The sequence below is a fragment of the Xiphophorus couchianus genome, chromosome 6 (assembly GCF_001444195.1).
Source record: "Xiphophorus couchianus chromosome 6, X_couchianus-1.0, whole genome shotgun sequence".
Lineage (NCBI taxonomy): Eukaryota > Metazoa > Chordata > Actinopteri > Cyprinodontiformes > Poeciliidae > Xiphophorus > Xiphophorus couchianus.
The window spans coordinates 28505367-28520971 of NC_040233.1; the positions used below are offsets into that span (position 1 = coordinate 28505367).

General features: G+C 38.4%; 1 protein-coding gene across 1 annotated transcript; it reads right to left on the minus strand.

Annotated features, from left to right (window-relative positions):
- Positions 1 to 2168: 2168 nt before the first annotated feature.
- Positions 2169 to 9608, minus strand: LOC114146404 (uncharacterized). The gene is made up of 5 exons (XM_028020397.1): positions 9087 to 9608; positions 8667 to 8994; positions 5421 to 5530; positions 2858 to 3157; positions 2169 to 2767 (listed from the first exon to the last, which is right to left on the minus strand). The coding sequence occupies exons 1-5, from the start codon at positions 9259 to 9261 to the stop codon at positions 2592 to 2594; spliced, it is 1089 nt and encodes a 362-aa protein (XP_027876198.1). The 5' UTR covers positions 9262 to 9608; the 3' UTR covers positions 2169 to 2591.
- Between the last annotated feature and the right edge of the window lie 5997 nt (positions 9609 to 15605).

The following is a 15605-nucleotide window of genomic DNA, read 5'->3' on the forward strand; positions in this document are numbered from 1 at the left end:
AGCCGCTGCTTGTCAACGTGGCGTCTTCAAAACAGGAAACTCTGATAATTGGCAAACATTTTGGAAAAAACCGAAAGACGGCATCATCCCACTGTGGAGGGAGAAGCTCTTCTTTCAGGAAGACAATGAACTTCTCTGCTAAAACGCTGACAGATCAGGGAACCAGAATCGTAGTTCAGCACCTCTCTGTACTTTGACTGATCCGTTTCGCCATTAAGACAGCGTCAGATTCCAGTTTGTTCATGTGAACGATGAATCTCACTCCGTATGAAGGATTGCTGTAAAGACGACGACACAAGTGATTTCTGCTTCTCTGTCTGCTCATCTGGGACTGAATGCTTCAAATCAACGACTCATTGATGCATTTTTTGATAATTATCAATATTTAGAATATGTTTGAATTAAAATAACTTGTGTTTAAAGGTGTTTGTTGTGAATTGGTTCTATATAAAGAAGCTGAATTGAACTGAGATCAGTGATTCAGTGATTTAACAGGAGACTGAGAATTAATGATGATGGTCTAACTGGACTAATGACCCAGTTAACATTATAATCTATCAGCTCTGATGTTGATCTAAATAAACACAATGAAAATGTTTCCAGGAAGCAGAACCAAACCACAGAGACGGAGCAGATGATGAGTTTGTAGAGCAGCAGATATGAATCTGTTCTCAGTGGTTATTAGAACCGACCAAACTGCTGGCAGCCAATCAGACTTGGTTCCTGCAGCTGTGTGGGTTTGTGCTCTGCAGCCTCCACACCGTTAGCTGTGGCTTCTCACCTTAATAACACAATGACAGTTACAAGCATCGACTGAAACAATCGTTCAGGAAGCACCTGTTTCTTCATCTGAGAGAGAAACAGCTCAGAGCTGAACTCACAGCTCAGCAATCAGCTCTGATCACAGTGAATCACATCAGTCTGTTCAATGGCTCAAATACATTCTAATAATTATCAGTAAAGACTGAAACACCAACAGCTGAATCTAAACTCTGATCAGTTTTTCTGTGTTTCTGTTGATGCAGCAGGAAGATTTCAGCTCACAGGAACAAACAAAGCAGCAACAAAACCACCGAGACAGAAACTCAAACCACTGAGACAAACATTCACCTTGTTCTGTTCCTGTGACCAGGCGGCCATGTTGGTTCTGATCCGGTCTGGTCGATCAGAGGAGTCTGGACGTCTCCATCACAGCTGACCTAACTGGTTTGGTCTCTGAGGACCAGCTCTGCACTGGTTTCCATCAGGCTGATCACACAAACTGCTGGCAGCTTTACAGCGGAGTCCCTCAGGGCCAAGTGCTCGGTCCTGTTACCATGGCAACCCCCAGTCCCAGCACCGATCCTCTGATGACTCTTTCTGGGTCTCATCAGAACCATCTCCTGTCATTCAGAACCAACTCTTTGCAGAACTTCATGAAGGTTCTGTTGATGACGTTGAACTCCTGCTTGGTCTTTATCTCTGCATTAGATATCAGAACTCTGAACCCGTCCTGCTGGACCTCTCACCATGTTCTCACTGTTTTATCTTCAGGAAGGTGGAACAGACCAGGGAGAAACCAGGCAGGTATCAGGAGAAGATTTTACAAAGGTTTCAGGATTATCCTCATTCGCGGTGCAGCAACAGCTGTGATGATCCAGGTGGCTGCATGTTGACTGTAGCTGCCAGTTCTGGGATCCCGTCTCACTTCCTGGGTTTTTATGTTGTTAATATGTTGCTTTTTCTGTGTAGACGGTTTTTTACAACCTCACACTGTGTCCTTTATGGATACAAGGTGAAATATACACTAACTTCATCTCCTGCTGTAATGTTGTTCTCATCTAACTAAAGGGCAGAACCAGGCTGCAGCCTCAGGGACCTGAAACGTTCATTTAATAAAGTCATTCATTCATTCATTCATTCAACAAATCTACCCATTATAACTGTGTCTGTCCAAATTGGATCATTTTGTCAGTAAATGTTTAAACTTTCAAACTGAACAGAATCAAAGTGTTTCTGATCAAAGTCTTTGATTCCGACGGTTCAGTTAAAGTCCAGCTGATCGTTTTCAGCTTGTTGCTCATCAGCTTCAGGGAAATGAAACATGTTGGGACAAAAACTCCTGATTTGATGGAGAATTTAGGAACAAACAGAGAATCAAGTCATTTAGTCCCAAACAGATCTTTAATAAAAACATCAGGGATTTTACACAAAGTTCTTACTATGAAATAAAGACAAAACTGTTAACAACAAAGGATCAAATAAGAAGCAGAAAGAAAAAAATCAGAAAAGATCTAAATCAATCTATAAAATTATAACATCACAGACTGACAGGAACAAATCATCATCTGGATGGAAATCATTAACATAAATCTGAAAAACTGGAATAAAAAGATTCTCTTAATGTTTGACTTAAATGTAAAGAAGCTTTAAAACAATAAATCAGCAGTGATCTGACAGGAAAGTGAGTTATGAGAGGGGAAAAGATATGCAGCTCAGGTGAACAGGCAGCGTCGAGAACTGAGGCCTACGTTGATCAGTTACACATTTTACTCCTACACCATCACCACACCTGTGAATCAAGGCCACTGGAGTCAGAAAACCCTTAAAAATCACTCAGCAGCGATGAAGCAGGAGAAGCTGCAGCTGGGGGCCGGGCCCTTGTTCCTGAGGACCATCAGCAGAGAGAGGCCACTGCAGTACACCAGACTCTTCACTATCAGCACTGAGTAGAGCAGGCAGAGCAGCTTCACCCGGTTCAGGATCATCAGGATCCAGGGACAAACCTCTGGAACAGAAAAGGAGGAAAATGTTGCAGTGAATCATCCTCTGTCCTCTGCTCCACCTGAGCCTCCACCTGGTCTCCCAGCTTCATCACCTTGTGTTGTAGGGGCCTCCACTGGGCCCCCCTCATGCTGCACAGAGCAGCGGTATCTAGATGTGCTGAGAAGATCCCGATCCACCAGTAAGATGGAGGCGGTGCGGTTCGGCTCTCTGAGCTCCAGCTGCTCTCCAGAGGTCAGATCTTTCTCTCCATCGTCCTCCAGTGTTTTCCAGGAGAACTTGACCTCAGGAGGAAACATGCCTGAGGCCAGACACAGCAGGAAGCCCCTCCTGCCCCGCCGGGCGCTGGATGCTGCTGGGTACACGCTCACCATGGGCTTCACTACCGGATCACCTGGAGGTTGGCAGCAGAAACAAGCAGACAGACACACATCCAGCCAGTCAGCAGCAGCTGCAGCTCTGCACTGCATTCAGTCTGATCCTGGAAACTACATGGACTCTGATACCTGAACTGCTGACCAGCACAGAACAAAGTTACCTGCAGCCTCTGGACTCACCTTCACATCAAACACTGACTCAGGCAGATTCTCTGCAGGCTTTTATTTTGAAGTTACTCTAAACAGAGATTTAAATCTCTTAAAGATATTCATTTTAAATGTGGCTTTTATTTCCACAGCGCATTAAAACTTTAGTCTTTTTCTTTTATGCTTTCAAAGGTTATGGTTTTATTTACTGGCCACTTTGTATTTTATGATTTAGCCGTACAGCATTTTGGTTGACTTTAGTTTTTAAAGCATTTTATGAATGAATGAATGAATGAATGAATGAATGAATCTGACTTGAATATGTTTATTTCACTGATGGAAGAAAACAGTTTGAACCCAAAATTTAAACGCTGACAGTTTATATGAAAGTCAGATTTCTTCTACACCATCATCATTGTTCTGTTAAATTTGAGTTCAAATAAATGAAGTTTTCAATAATATTCTCATTTATTAACTATTACTGTATATTAACTACTAGACCTTCTTTAAAGCTTTAATGTTTTAAAATTATTAGATCTGGAGATGTTTGTTTCTTCTGCCAAAACTTATTTTGTAATGATAAATTTTTATTTATTAATTATTGTTTAAACACCAACTGATTACCTCATTATGTCATTTTTATTAATTAAATCAGAATTTTTAATCCACCTTCTATAGAGAACCTGAGTTGCTTTTTGCCAAACACTTTTTCATGAGTCGTTTTCAGGCTTTGAGCTTCGCTTGTATCATCATAAAATGTCAGATAATATCTTTCTCTGATTTTCTATCATTTATTTTTATTAAACATTTTTCTTTAGAAACTATACTGATAGTATACATTTCCTTTTTGTGGGACCTTTTTTCCAAACGAATCAAGATTGTCTAAACCTTTAACCACATAAACCTCGTTCATTTCTTCTGTAGAAGATTTTTCTGTTGTTGAAATTAATTCTTAAATATTTCATTATATTATTACCTTCATTAAATAACAACCCAGATCAGTTTCTGATAATTTTTCTAATTATTTTTTGGTAAAAAATGACTTATGTGATTATTATAGAAAATATATTGAAACCTGAAAGTTATTTATAATTTTTTTCTACATTTAAATAAAATCTTCCACTTTTTACAATAATATATCGAATGTTGCAACCACAGTGGATCTAATTAATAATTTTAAAAGTTTTTGTGGAACATGTTTTCTTTCTTTGAGATAACTGATCCAGTCAGAGGAAAGGCGGTTCTGCAGCGATCGGGTCGGGCTCACAGTTCAGCAGAATGAGAACCTGGAGAATTTCTCTACTGATCCACACAGAACCGTTTAAAACCTCGATGCTAAAATTGATTTATTTTATTTCAGGAAAGAGTTTCTATTTTCTGAACTTAAACGAAGCTCAGAAACTTTGGAGGTTTTAACTCATTTAAACAGATTTATATTTTTATCTGCTGATCAGATCATATTTAGGAGATTTTACCTGGTATATTCACTAACATTTTAAAATTCTTATGTTTCATATCTTCAGAGATCTTTAATCCTTTTTTGTCTAAATTACATTTTCATCTGATGCATTTTAGACACACTAAGAATTATTAAAATGATAACATAATGAGTAGTTATAGAAGCAGAAATAATAGAAAGTCACATTAAACCATTTTAGCTTCTACAGTAAAACCAGTAAATGTTGATTCTTACCAGTTACAAACAGTTTGGTTCCAGAACCAAAGATCCATTCATACCACCCACAGAGAGACAGACTGATACAAAAACCTGTTGGCTGATTTCTGAATTTAATCTCTTCAGTTTTTTACTCTGTCAGCTTTGTGTAACTGAGTTTTAGTAGTTAGTAAATCTATAAATAATATTTTACAGTAATAAGACTTTTATCAACAATATTAGCCGTTATTACAGAGTTACAGTCACTCAGTGTTTCAGATATTATTCTCTAATATTAGTTAAAATACTAAATATATTTTATAAAGTTGTCCTTGAACAAGTTTCTCATGAATCATTTATATTTTTATAATTAATTATCAACTAATGATAAAATCTAACATGTAAATCCTGAAGCAGCAGAAAGTGACTCTAAACCCATTCTAACTTCTCCAGTAAACCCAGTAAGTGTTGGTTCTTACTTGTAACATCCAGTCTGGTTCCAGAACCAAACGGTACCAGTATCCTCCACAGAAACCGGTCTGCTGCTGAACGGGTCGGCTGAGGGGAACCGGTCCAGATGATGCAGCAGGATCAGATTTCAGCTCCATGATGAGTTTCTCTGATGTTCACATCAACATGGCTGCTGAAGTTGCTGTGAGGTTCTGAGTGGATCCTTGGCAGAACCATCAGAAATGTGCTGTGAAGGTCCAAAGTAGGTCTGAAGGAAGCTCTGCAGACATCATGTCTGAAAGCTCCCATCTCTCCCAGTGGGTCTCCTGGTTTGTTGGGACGTCGTCTTGCTGAAAGTCTTCAGTGTTTCAGTCTGAGCTGCAGCTGCTGAGATCTCCTGAGATCATGAATGCAGCATGGAGGTCTGTGGTTTCCTGGAGGCTGATGGAGTCATGAAGCTCACACTGATCAGGTGGGATGGAGGCAGGAAGACAACCTGACGAAGATGAAGAATCTGCTCCTCTTAATAACCTTAGTTTGATCAAAATTACAAGTTGCGAGATCATCTGAATATCAGGAATTAATATCCAAACAGCTTTCAGTCTCTGTCAGTTATTGTTCTATGAATATCTGCCTGGAGAAGCAAGTTATTATAGAACGATCAATCAAGAAGTTAATTTGTGTGTTGTTTTTTTGTGAAAAACAAGTTAGTAAACAAAACCAAGAAGCAAGAAAATAGGCACACCAACATAATTTTTCATTTTGAATCTTTAATTTCTGATTGTAGTAAATTCTGTAGTGTTATTTCAGTTAGTCCGTGCAATTCTACACATGGCCGCTAGGGGCGCTGACGCGTTAGTGACCAAGGAAAGATTGAGCACAGAATAAATCTTCCTGTTGAAGTTAAAAAGAGCTTAACGTGTCTCGTCTTTCTCATACTACAGGTCAGTAGAAATATGGTTTTATGTACATATATCAGGACTCTTGAAGAGTCGAAAAGGTTCTTACATCAAATGTCAACTAATGTGTCACGTAGTTCGTTTTGTGATTGTTGTTGTGTACAAAAACGGGACTTGTTCTGAATGCTAATTGGAGCTAATGCTAGCGGACATGTGAGCTACCGGAGGAGCTAGCTGAAGAACCGTGGAGTTCTTTTGAACTTTTGTTTTGCACTTTTTCTCTCACTCAAAGGACATTATTTTCGTTTCTTTATTTTATTTTATTTGATGCTTCTTTATGGGTTTGTTGAAAAAAACAGATAAGCCATATATTTAGGGTATTGGATTTAAAGCACTAACTACAAAGTTAATATGGTTTAGAGAAGTAAAAGCCATTTGTGAATTAATTTAGTCATTTTATGGAATTCATAATGGTAAATGGAGCATGTTAAAATAATGATTGTTTGGTTTAAAGGAATATTACATCCATTTCTGATGTAATGAAGCTAATGATTCTCTGCTGAAGTATGTGATACCTGAAATATGTTGTCTATGAAGTGTGTTTATAACACAGAAGAAGAATAAATCTTCCTGTTGAAGTTAAAAAGAGCTCAGTGTGTGTCTCGTCTTTCTCATACTACAGCATCACACGTTGAGGGAAGATCATCATCTACATTACCCTCAGCCATCCGAGGTTGCAGGGTAACACGTGCACTGACTTCCTCTAACAGGTGTCCCTACACACAGGTACACCCCCACAATAAATACAAACTGCTTCTCTACAAAATATAATAATCTATCAATACTATGATTCAAATTTCAGTTAAAATATTTTGGTAAACAAGGTTTAACTAGATTCATATGAAACTAAACAATTAATTAGACAACATGAAAAGAAACTAATAAACTCATAAGTTTACAAAGACAAAGGACAATAACTGTGTTCACTGCTGAGTTAACCAGTTAATATCATAATGCAATTTTTAGGACAGGAGTTTTCAGTCATGGTTCTTGTCGTGGAAAAAAACTATTTCCAAGCACTGTTCAGGTAAAATCACTCAGTCAGGTTTATTCATGAATTTTGCACAACTCAGAGAGTCACAGGACAATCAGTAATGAAGCAAGTCTGAAACGGAAAACTCTGCCAGGCAGAGAAACACATGAGTTTTGTACAAAGGGATCCAAAGCCTGGGAATCAGGCTGGTTCCCATGCAGCTGGGAAAAACAACGTTCAACCTCGTGCATGAAACCCAAACAGCTTTAACTTGGTGGGAAAATACAGAACTTAGAATAAACATATAGCAATACAACTAGCAGGTGTAACAAACAATTGTTATCATTTCAACAACGTCTGTAAGGCTGTGATTGAAACCCAGGAACATGAAGCAAGGCTCCATGGCAGAAATTCAGTCAGAGCCGGTCAGGAACATGATCAGGACATCATGTTCCTGACTCCAGGCTGTGAGAGGCTGAAGACAGAAGATTTCACTCTGAGTGAATTCAGGGCAGCAGCTGATGTCGGCCTTGTTTCAGTCAGTCTGCTCCAGAGCAGCTGTGGCTACTATGTAGCTCACCATCGTAAAAATGGGTGAATGAAAAGATGTAATGTAAAACACTTTCAAGTCAGAGGACTTGATGAAGCCCTGCTCACATGCTGATAATTTTCTATAGATTTTATTTTAGACAAAACGTTTGACTGTAAATCGTTCTGATTAAAGTTCTGATGGGTCAGAGAACCGTAGCAGCGCTGAAGCAGAACTGAGGTTGAAGTGATATTTGTCCAGGTGAAGCAGGATGTGGGAGCTGCTCAGTGTCTATTATTCAACAATCTATGCTCAAATAATCTTTTCACTGAGTGAATGGACACATGCAGCTAGTTTTTATCTCAACCTGCTGAGAGTTTGCTATATTATAAGATTAAAATAAATTGGATAATTATTGGAAATATTGAATAAAATGGTTCACAAGACAAAGTGCTGGCAGAACTGAGATCAGATTTGCTTCTAAAATGACATAAAGTGAAATTAACTGCTGAAATCTGTTAAGCAACAAGAACTAATGGAAGAGTTTTCATGAAGACTTAACAGAAATAAGAACTAATGGATTTTATTCCTGCAGTTCTTTAAATGAGCTGAGTTATTCAGGACACAATGATACCTTCAGACATTAGACTCAAAGTCTGAAAATAATAATGAATGAAACCAGAAACCTTCAGAGCTCAGAGAGTCTCTGTGTGAGATGGAGGTGAAATCAGTGAACCTGGGCTGTGGTTTACTGCTCTCTATGTCACAAACTGACATCTGATCATCTGGAGGTTTTTGTTCAGGCTGAAGGAATCATTTCTCACTGTGGGAACCAGACTTCCAACAGCTGCAGTAGTAGGAGGCTGAATGATCCAGTTTAACTTTGTCAATTTTCAACAAACAATTGTTCTCATCTCTCTCAGCTGAGAAATCATCTTGCTGAGGATGATTGTAAGGTTTTTCTGTTCCACCACTGTAGATATAGAGAATAACTCTGAATGTTTCTGTTTCTTTCTTCTGGTACCAGTAGATATAACCACTACCACACTGCCCAGTTCCTCCACAGCTGAAGGAGACGCTCTGCCCGGTTCTCCTGGTCAGAGTTAAATCCTGAACCAGGTGTGTTGCCATGGCAGCCAGCGCTGTAGAGACACAGACAGACAGGTGGAGGTTAGTGTGACAGTGTTTGTTCCAGGTGGGCTTTGTTGGCTCCTGATTGGCTGGAAACACTCACCTGAACCCAGCCAGCACAGAGCAGCAGCTGGGAGGAAAAGCATTGTGTGCAGTGGAGTTTCCTCTGGTGAACCTGGGGAGAAGTGGCGCTCTGATGCAGCTGAGGCCAAACAAGGACGAGCTGAGAGATCAGACCAGGGCCACGTGGTTTCTAGCAGAGGAACCAAAGCTCCCATCAGCCCCTGCAGCCCACAGAGAAGAGGAGGCTGCTGATTGGATAATCAGGGGAAGATGCTGATTGGACAATCAGAGGAAGATGCTGATTGGACAATCAGAGGAAGATGCTGATTGGATAATCAGAGGAAGATGCTGCTTCTTTTCAGCGGTTTAACAGTGAAACCAATCAGCAGGTTGTTCTGGGTCCTTTTACTGCTCACTAAGTGTTTTCTGCTTTACATGCTCATTCAGTTTATCAGTTTAACTGTTTCTCTCCCAGATGAAGCTGCTAATAGAGCCGTGGCTTTTAACCCAAACAGTTTAGGCCCAATAGGAGAATTTTATTTTCATAATCATTAAAATATTCTATTTTTTATTGGACAGTCGTATTATAAGACTTTAATTACGATCAGAGGAAGATGCTGCTGCTGCTTTCAGTGTCTGCCTCTCAATCAGAAGGTGGCGCTGTTATGCTGCCTCTGATTCACAATCAGTGGAGACAATAATCAAATCAGCTTCAAAGATAAATATCCATAATGTTTGACTATAGTAATAAAGCTTCAAAGCCGTCAGGTAGATGCTGAATGACAGATTTAGAAGCAGACAAACAGGGAGAATTAAAGGGGGAAATAAAAGCTGATTCGTGTTTCTAGAGGTATTATTAGAGTGTAACACTGATGAGGATAGTAAGAAGACTTTGAAAAAACTGAAAATAGTTTTTACTTGTATAGTTTATATCTATGATGCCGTATTAGGGTCACTGTAGATAAAAACCGCTAGAAAATTTTCACCAAAACACTCAAAATTTTAGATTAATCTAAAAATCTTTCTAGAATATTGTTTTTCCACCTTTAGAACATTGAGTCTAAAGTACACAAGTATGATTGACAGTGCTAAGCCCCTCCTCCTGGCTCTGATTGGTTGTTGGTGCATTTCTTCAGATGGTGTTACCAGCTCAGGTGGGGGAGATCGATCTTTTCACTGATTATCTGTCTCAGAATCAGAATGATTCTGAAAGCTGGAAATGTTCTCAGATTAATAATGAAGAATTGATTCATCAATTTATTATTGAATCTTTTACATTTTCAGAACCTTCTAGATGTCGAGGTGAAGATTTTTAAAATTATCCTTCATAATGAAACTGACCCACAGCATGACTGGGCAGAGAGCCCGGCATCGCCGTGGCAACAACCGCAGAGCCACAGGAGCAGAAGAAGAAGAAAGGATGTGTATTTAGTAAAAAATAAAAAGTGACAATAAAGTAAAACATTTAATATTTAAAAATTACAAACTCAGATGGACCAAATTACAGATTTATGTGGAAATATTGGTGCATTTTTAAAGACCAAATTTAAAATACTAAAAACTCAGAGTTGGGTAGTAAGTAGTCAAAATTAAAAAAATATACATTTAGGAGTATTTTTTTTCTACTTTTACTTTAAAATGTTATTGTAAAATATTTCTACTCTTATTTGAGTAAAACTTCTGGATTCTCCACCCACTGAATGAAACATTCAGACACAGAAACACCTGCAGGTTTTGTTGAAGTTTCAGAAGTTTTTTTCTTATTGACAGAAACTGATATGGAAATTTTGTCCTTTGCCTGATTTTGATACTTATATGAAATTATTGTAACTTTGGTCCTGAAAATATCAAAATTTCCACTTAACTTTACATTTGGTCCATCTGATGATGTATTTTTAAATATTAAATGATTCATCATTTTATCAGTTACTCAGTATTTGACTAAACTTTTTCCCAAGTACTTTTTTACTCTTGAGTATTTTTTACTACTACTTGAAGTACTGCTTCTCTTACTCGAGTATAATTTCCTCGATCCGCCTGTTCTGGAAGTTTTTACTGCGTTTCTGCTCTTAAACCAACTTTGCACCAACTTTGTTTTTAACGCACAAATTTTCCATAAAGATCCCCACTTACTCTTCGTTGCCATGGTGATGATGGTCTCGGTCATGGCCTGCTCCTCGTCCTCCACCCGCGGGTCGTACCGGTCCAGCAGCTGCGTCAGAGGCGGCGCCTCGGGGATGAGCTGGATCATGACCCGGCTGATGTTGGGCGCCTGCTGCAGCAACAGGATGCTGAGGGTCTGCGAGCGAATGCGGCGCCCAGCAGGCTGAGCGCGGCGCCCAGCTCTCCGCCAGCAGCTTGCAGGTCTGGTTCATCTCCACGGCGCGGCCCGCGGACAGGACCATGGCGAGGGAGAGGAAGAGGAGCATCCTGCAGAGAGGAAGGAGAGAGTGACTCTGGATTGAGGCTGGACTCAGGACTTTATGATTGGCTGCCAAAGGACTTTTTTTTCCTCTTTTGTGGAAGTAATTTTTAAAGCGGCAGAAGGAGTTTTAAAATATTCAGTGATGGGATTTTAAAATATAGAGTAGATTCATTTGCAGAAGTGGAAACGTTTTCCACCTGGCAGCAGGGAAAGCCTGGATTTTTCTCCTAAGATGTCTGAAGACTTCAGTTCTCCTCTGAAAAGTTACATTTCCTGATTGAGGAATTTCAAAAGTACAACATAGTAAAAATACTCATAAAAAAAATTTCTCCAAAAAAAGTTACTCACATAAATATAACTACCTGACTACGATACAAATGATCTTAAATACTGGAAACACAGCAAGCATCTACAGAACATAAAAGTTTTCTAACAAACTAAGAAAATTGACATTATTCTTTTATGCATAAATTTATTTAACATTTAACAACCTGAACTAAAGTCTGACCACATTCAGAGATTAAATCATAAACATAAATGGAGCAGCCAAACCCATTTACTTACATTTTGATGTCAATCTAAAAAGTGAACCAAGATATTAAATATTGACTTTATCTGATTTTATGTAGTTTCAAACAATCTGCCAGCATTTTATTGTCTGAAGTTCAAACTTGTTCATACATTTTTAGTGGAAAACTTTGTTTTGTGAATGTGGGTTTTTGTAGAATAAGAACTATTTCATATCAGATTCTGCACAGATGATGAGTGTGCTAGTGAGCAGGATATAAAATAATCTTTCATCAAGAATTGCTTTAATTTATTGGAATAATCCAGGAGCAGAAATTTTTTCAGTCACATTTCAGAGATTTCAGCTCTCCTCTGCCACCTGCTGGTTCAACCAGGCACTGCAGGTTAAAGTTTCTTCAAACATTAGCACAGCAGGACTCCCTTTATACAGCTTTTATTTTAATTTTATTGTCTTAAACTTTCAAAATGTCTTCTTTGTTTTGAAGGGTTGGCATCTTGAGCCATTTTTTGTGGTCTACTCAGAGGAACTACCCATTGCATCCTGGGAAGTGGAGTAGAAATGCATAAATCAGAGTTGATCAAAACATCAAAACAGTTGAGTAAAATATATCTGCCACATAGAAATCAGTCCTGACATGAAAGCACAATGTAAACATGAACAAAATATTACATTTATTCTGGCTACAAACATTTTCTCAGATGTTTCATTCAAACGTGACAGGAAGCTGTTCAGTAGTTGAAAAGTCTGGTTATAAAGGGAGGAGCTGCGTTGCACCAAACATGAGCTAAAATATTCCCAACCTGCTGCAGCTGCAGGGAGAAAACATTCAAGTTTCCAGTTTTCTCAACTCACAGCCTGACAGACGACACCCAGGGTCCAAACGACCAGAACCATCATTCTTTAAAAGTAAAATGAACTTCAGCCTCTCTATTTTATTTTTAACATTTTGAGGTGTAACATCTGCTGTTAATTTAAGACCAGTTAAATTAAAGGCATCATGTTAGCAACAAAAAAAAACTTCATATCTGGATTTAAACAAAGATGTTTCAGTTTATTTCATTCTACTGTGTTTTTCTAAAACGACACAAATTATGCAAATTGGTTAAAAGTAACGTTAAGCAATGCTATTGAGGATTCTTGTGACAGTGGACATGAGAACTTCCCTTTAACAGGAAGACTTTCCAAATAGCTCAGCCTGGAGGGGCAACATAAAGCCCTGTGGGACGCCAAGCTTTAAGGCGCTGGGGAAACTCTGACTGCTGTCTATATCTCCAAGTCGTCTTCGGGCTGATCTTGGTCCGATCCCTCCCCTAGGAGCCGCTTGACACAGCGGACCCCACCCAGAGGCATGAAGCCCCCGACAGCTCCTAGGATCTCTGGGACAGTCAAACCCCTCCAGGTGGCCGCCCATGGAGGGGAAAAATAAAACCCGAAACTGTTATTAACTGATCAGGAGAAGCCTGAAGGTGGCAGACTAGAGTTAGATCTGGCAGTATGAGCTGGTGTACAATGGCAGCTGTCAATGAGCCGTGTGTTGGTTCTGTTGGATAAGACCAGACCGGAAGAAAGGCCAACCAGAACCAAGATAAACCCAACTAAAGACCCGACCAGACAGGAAGCAAAACCAGACCAGTCAATACGTGTTTTTCTTGCGTGCAGCAAAACCAAGATCTGTTTGTGTTGCTGTGAAAAAGAATAAGGTCACCTGCTTTTATGTAGTCTGTGTTTTTCCTAAAACTGCACAAATTATGTACATTGGTTAAAGATTACTGAGAGAAATGCCTCATATTTAGGATTCAAGTGGAGAGAAAACTTTCACTTTAACAGTAAGACTTTCAAAACGCACTTTTTCAAGTACTGAGAATCCATTTTATTTTTGTTTTTGGTTGTTTTGTTTATTATGTTAATCATATTGCCTGCATTATTACGTCATTTCTATTAAATCAGTGTAAAAAGGTCTTCAAACAATATTATCGTAATCTTTTTTTTTTTTGCGGCGCTAGTGACTCGTATTTTTTTGACAGTAGGCAGACAGGAAAGAGGGTGAGGAGAAGACATGCGGCAAAGGTCACTGGGAGTCGAACCCGCAACGTCCGTGTAGAGGACTAAGGCCTCCAAACGTGGGGCGTGCTGACCCGCTGAGCCACCACAGCGCGCCATCGCAATCATTTTTGAGACAATTAATTGTTCAGCAAAATTTGTTATTGCGACAGGCCTATGTGGCTGTTGGCCTTTTCTCTTTAAACAACAATGAATGTCCATCTATGGAAAAGTAGAAATTATGAGTCGGGTTTTGCTATTTTAGTTCACAGTTCATGAAGTGGGTCTGTTATAGTTTCAGGACAAAACACCTTTTTCTTCATACAGAACCAGCCTGACCCAAACATCCTGCACTGTTCTTTAGTTTTACCTTATTTAAGTGACTCCAGAGATATTTGGGAAATTAATTACAAAACACAACAGCCACTAATCAAACTTCAAAAAAGACCAATAAGAGAAATTAACAAGGCTAAGGACCAGGACCAGACTAACACATTATTTATCCAAATATTTTGCACTTATACAATATTTTGCACAGAACTACAAAATATTCTTCAAATAAATAAAGCCAATGCTGTACACAATTTCATTCATAAATATAAAAATAATTCTAAATTAATTAAGTACTGCATTGCCCATTGCAAAAAATCACTAAGCATAATATTTTACATTGCAAATTATCATCTGAATAAAAGTGTTGATGATACAAGTCTGGCCCCTTATAGCTGGTTAAAAATATTACATGTATATATATATAATGGTCTTTACTGTTTTCTGTAAAGGCTGGTTCTAGGCCAGATTTACCACAGGGGCCGTGCAGACAGTGTTTTTATGGAGACACTTAAAAAAAGAATTGAACAAAAACAGATTAATATTTCATCATTTAATAATGTGAACAAAGAGCCACTTGTGTCTCCAGAGATTCAGGTTGCAGATCCTGATTTAGCAGATGGAAAGTGTGATCCTATCTCCATACAGCAGTTAAAAAAGCAGTACTATAAATTTTAATTCATTAAATTAATTTTTATTAAAAATAATTTTAATGTATTTTTAATAATACCGTAAAAAGAAAATTGTAAAGAAAAACTATCTACCACTGAATATTGAAAAAAGACATTTATTTAGTATAATTTCTTTAGAGCCCCTCTTGGCCCCCGTCTAGAACCGGCCCTGGCCTGCAGGTATTTTTGCTTAGCATGTTTGTTCTTCATTGATAGGAAGTCAGATTATCCAAACTGGTAAACCACATTAATACAATATTAGTGAAATAATACATTAAATGACCACTGGACAATTATTCATAAAATATATCAATATTTCTGAATAAAACACACAGAAAGTATTGTAATGTAGGAAATATTTATATATTTACTGTTAATCTATTCGTGTGATTTGTTCTTTAAATGGCCACTTATTTTGGCTATTGCTATTATTTATTAAATATCATCCAAACTCAACATCCAAAGAATCAAACCACAATATTAAGCTAAAATCATAATAATAAACTGAATCAATCATAACTAAATGTTCTGTACCATGTCAGCCTGAGGAGATGATTGAGGATG

Coding starts and splice junctions, on each gene's coding strand:
- LOC114146404 (XM_028020397.1), bottom strand. CDS start 9,261: ATGGGAGCTTTGGTTCCTCTGCTAGAAACCACGTGGCCCTGGTCTGAT. Junction 3,158..5,420: donor AACCAGACTGGATGTTACAA/GTAAGAACCAAC, acceptor GCCAACCTCCAG/GTGATCCGGTAGTGAAGCCC. Junction 2,768..2,857: donor GGAGGCCCCTACAACACAAG/GTGATGAAGCTG, acceptor TTTCTGTTCCAG/AGGTTTGTCCCTGGATCCTG.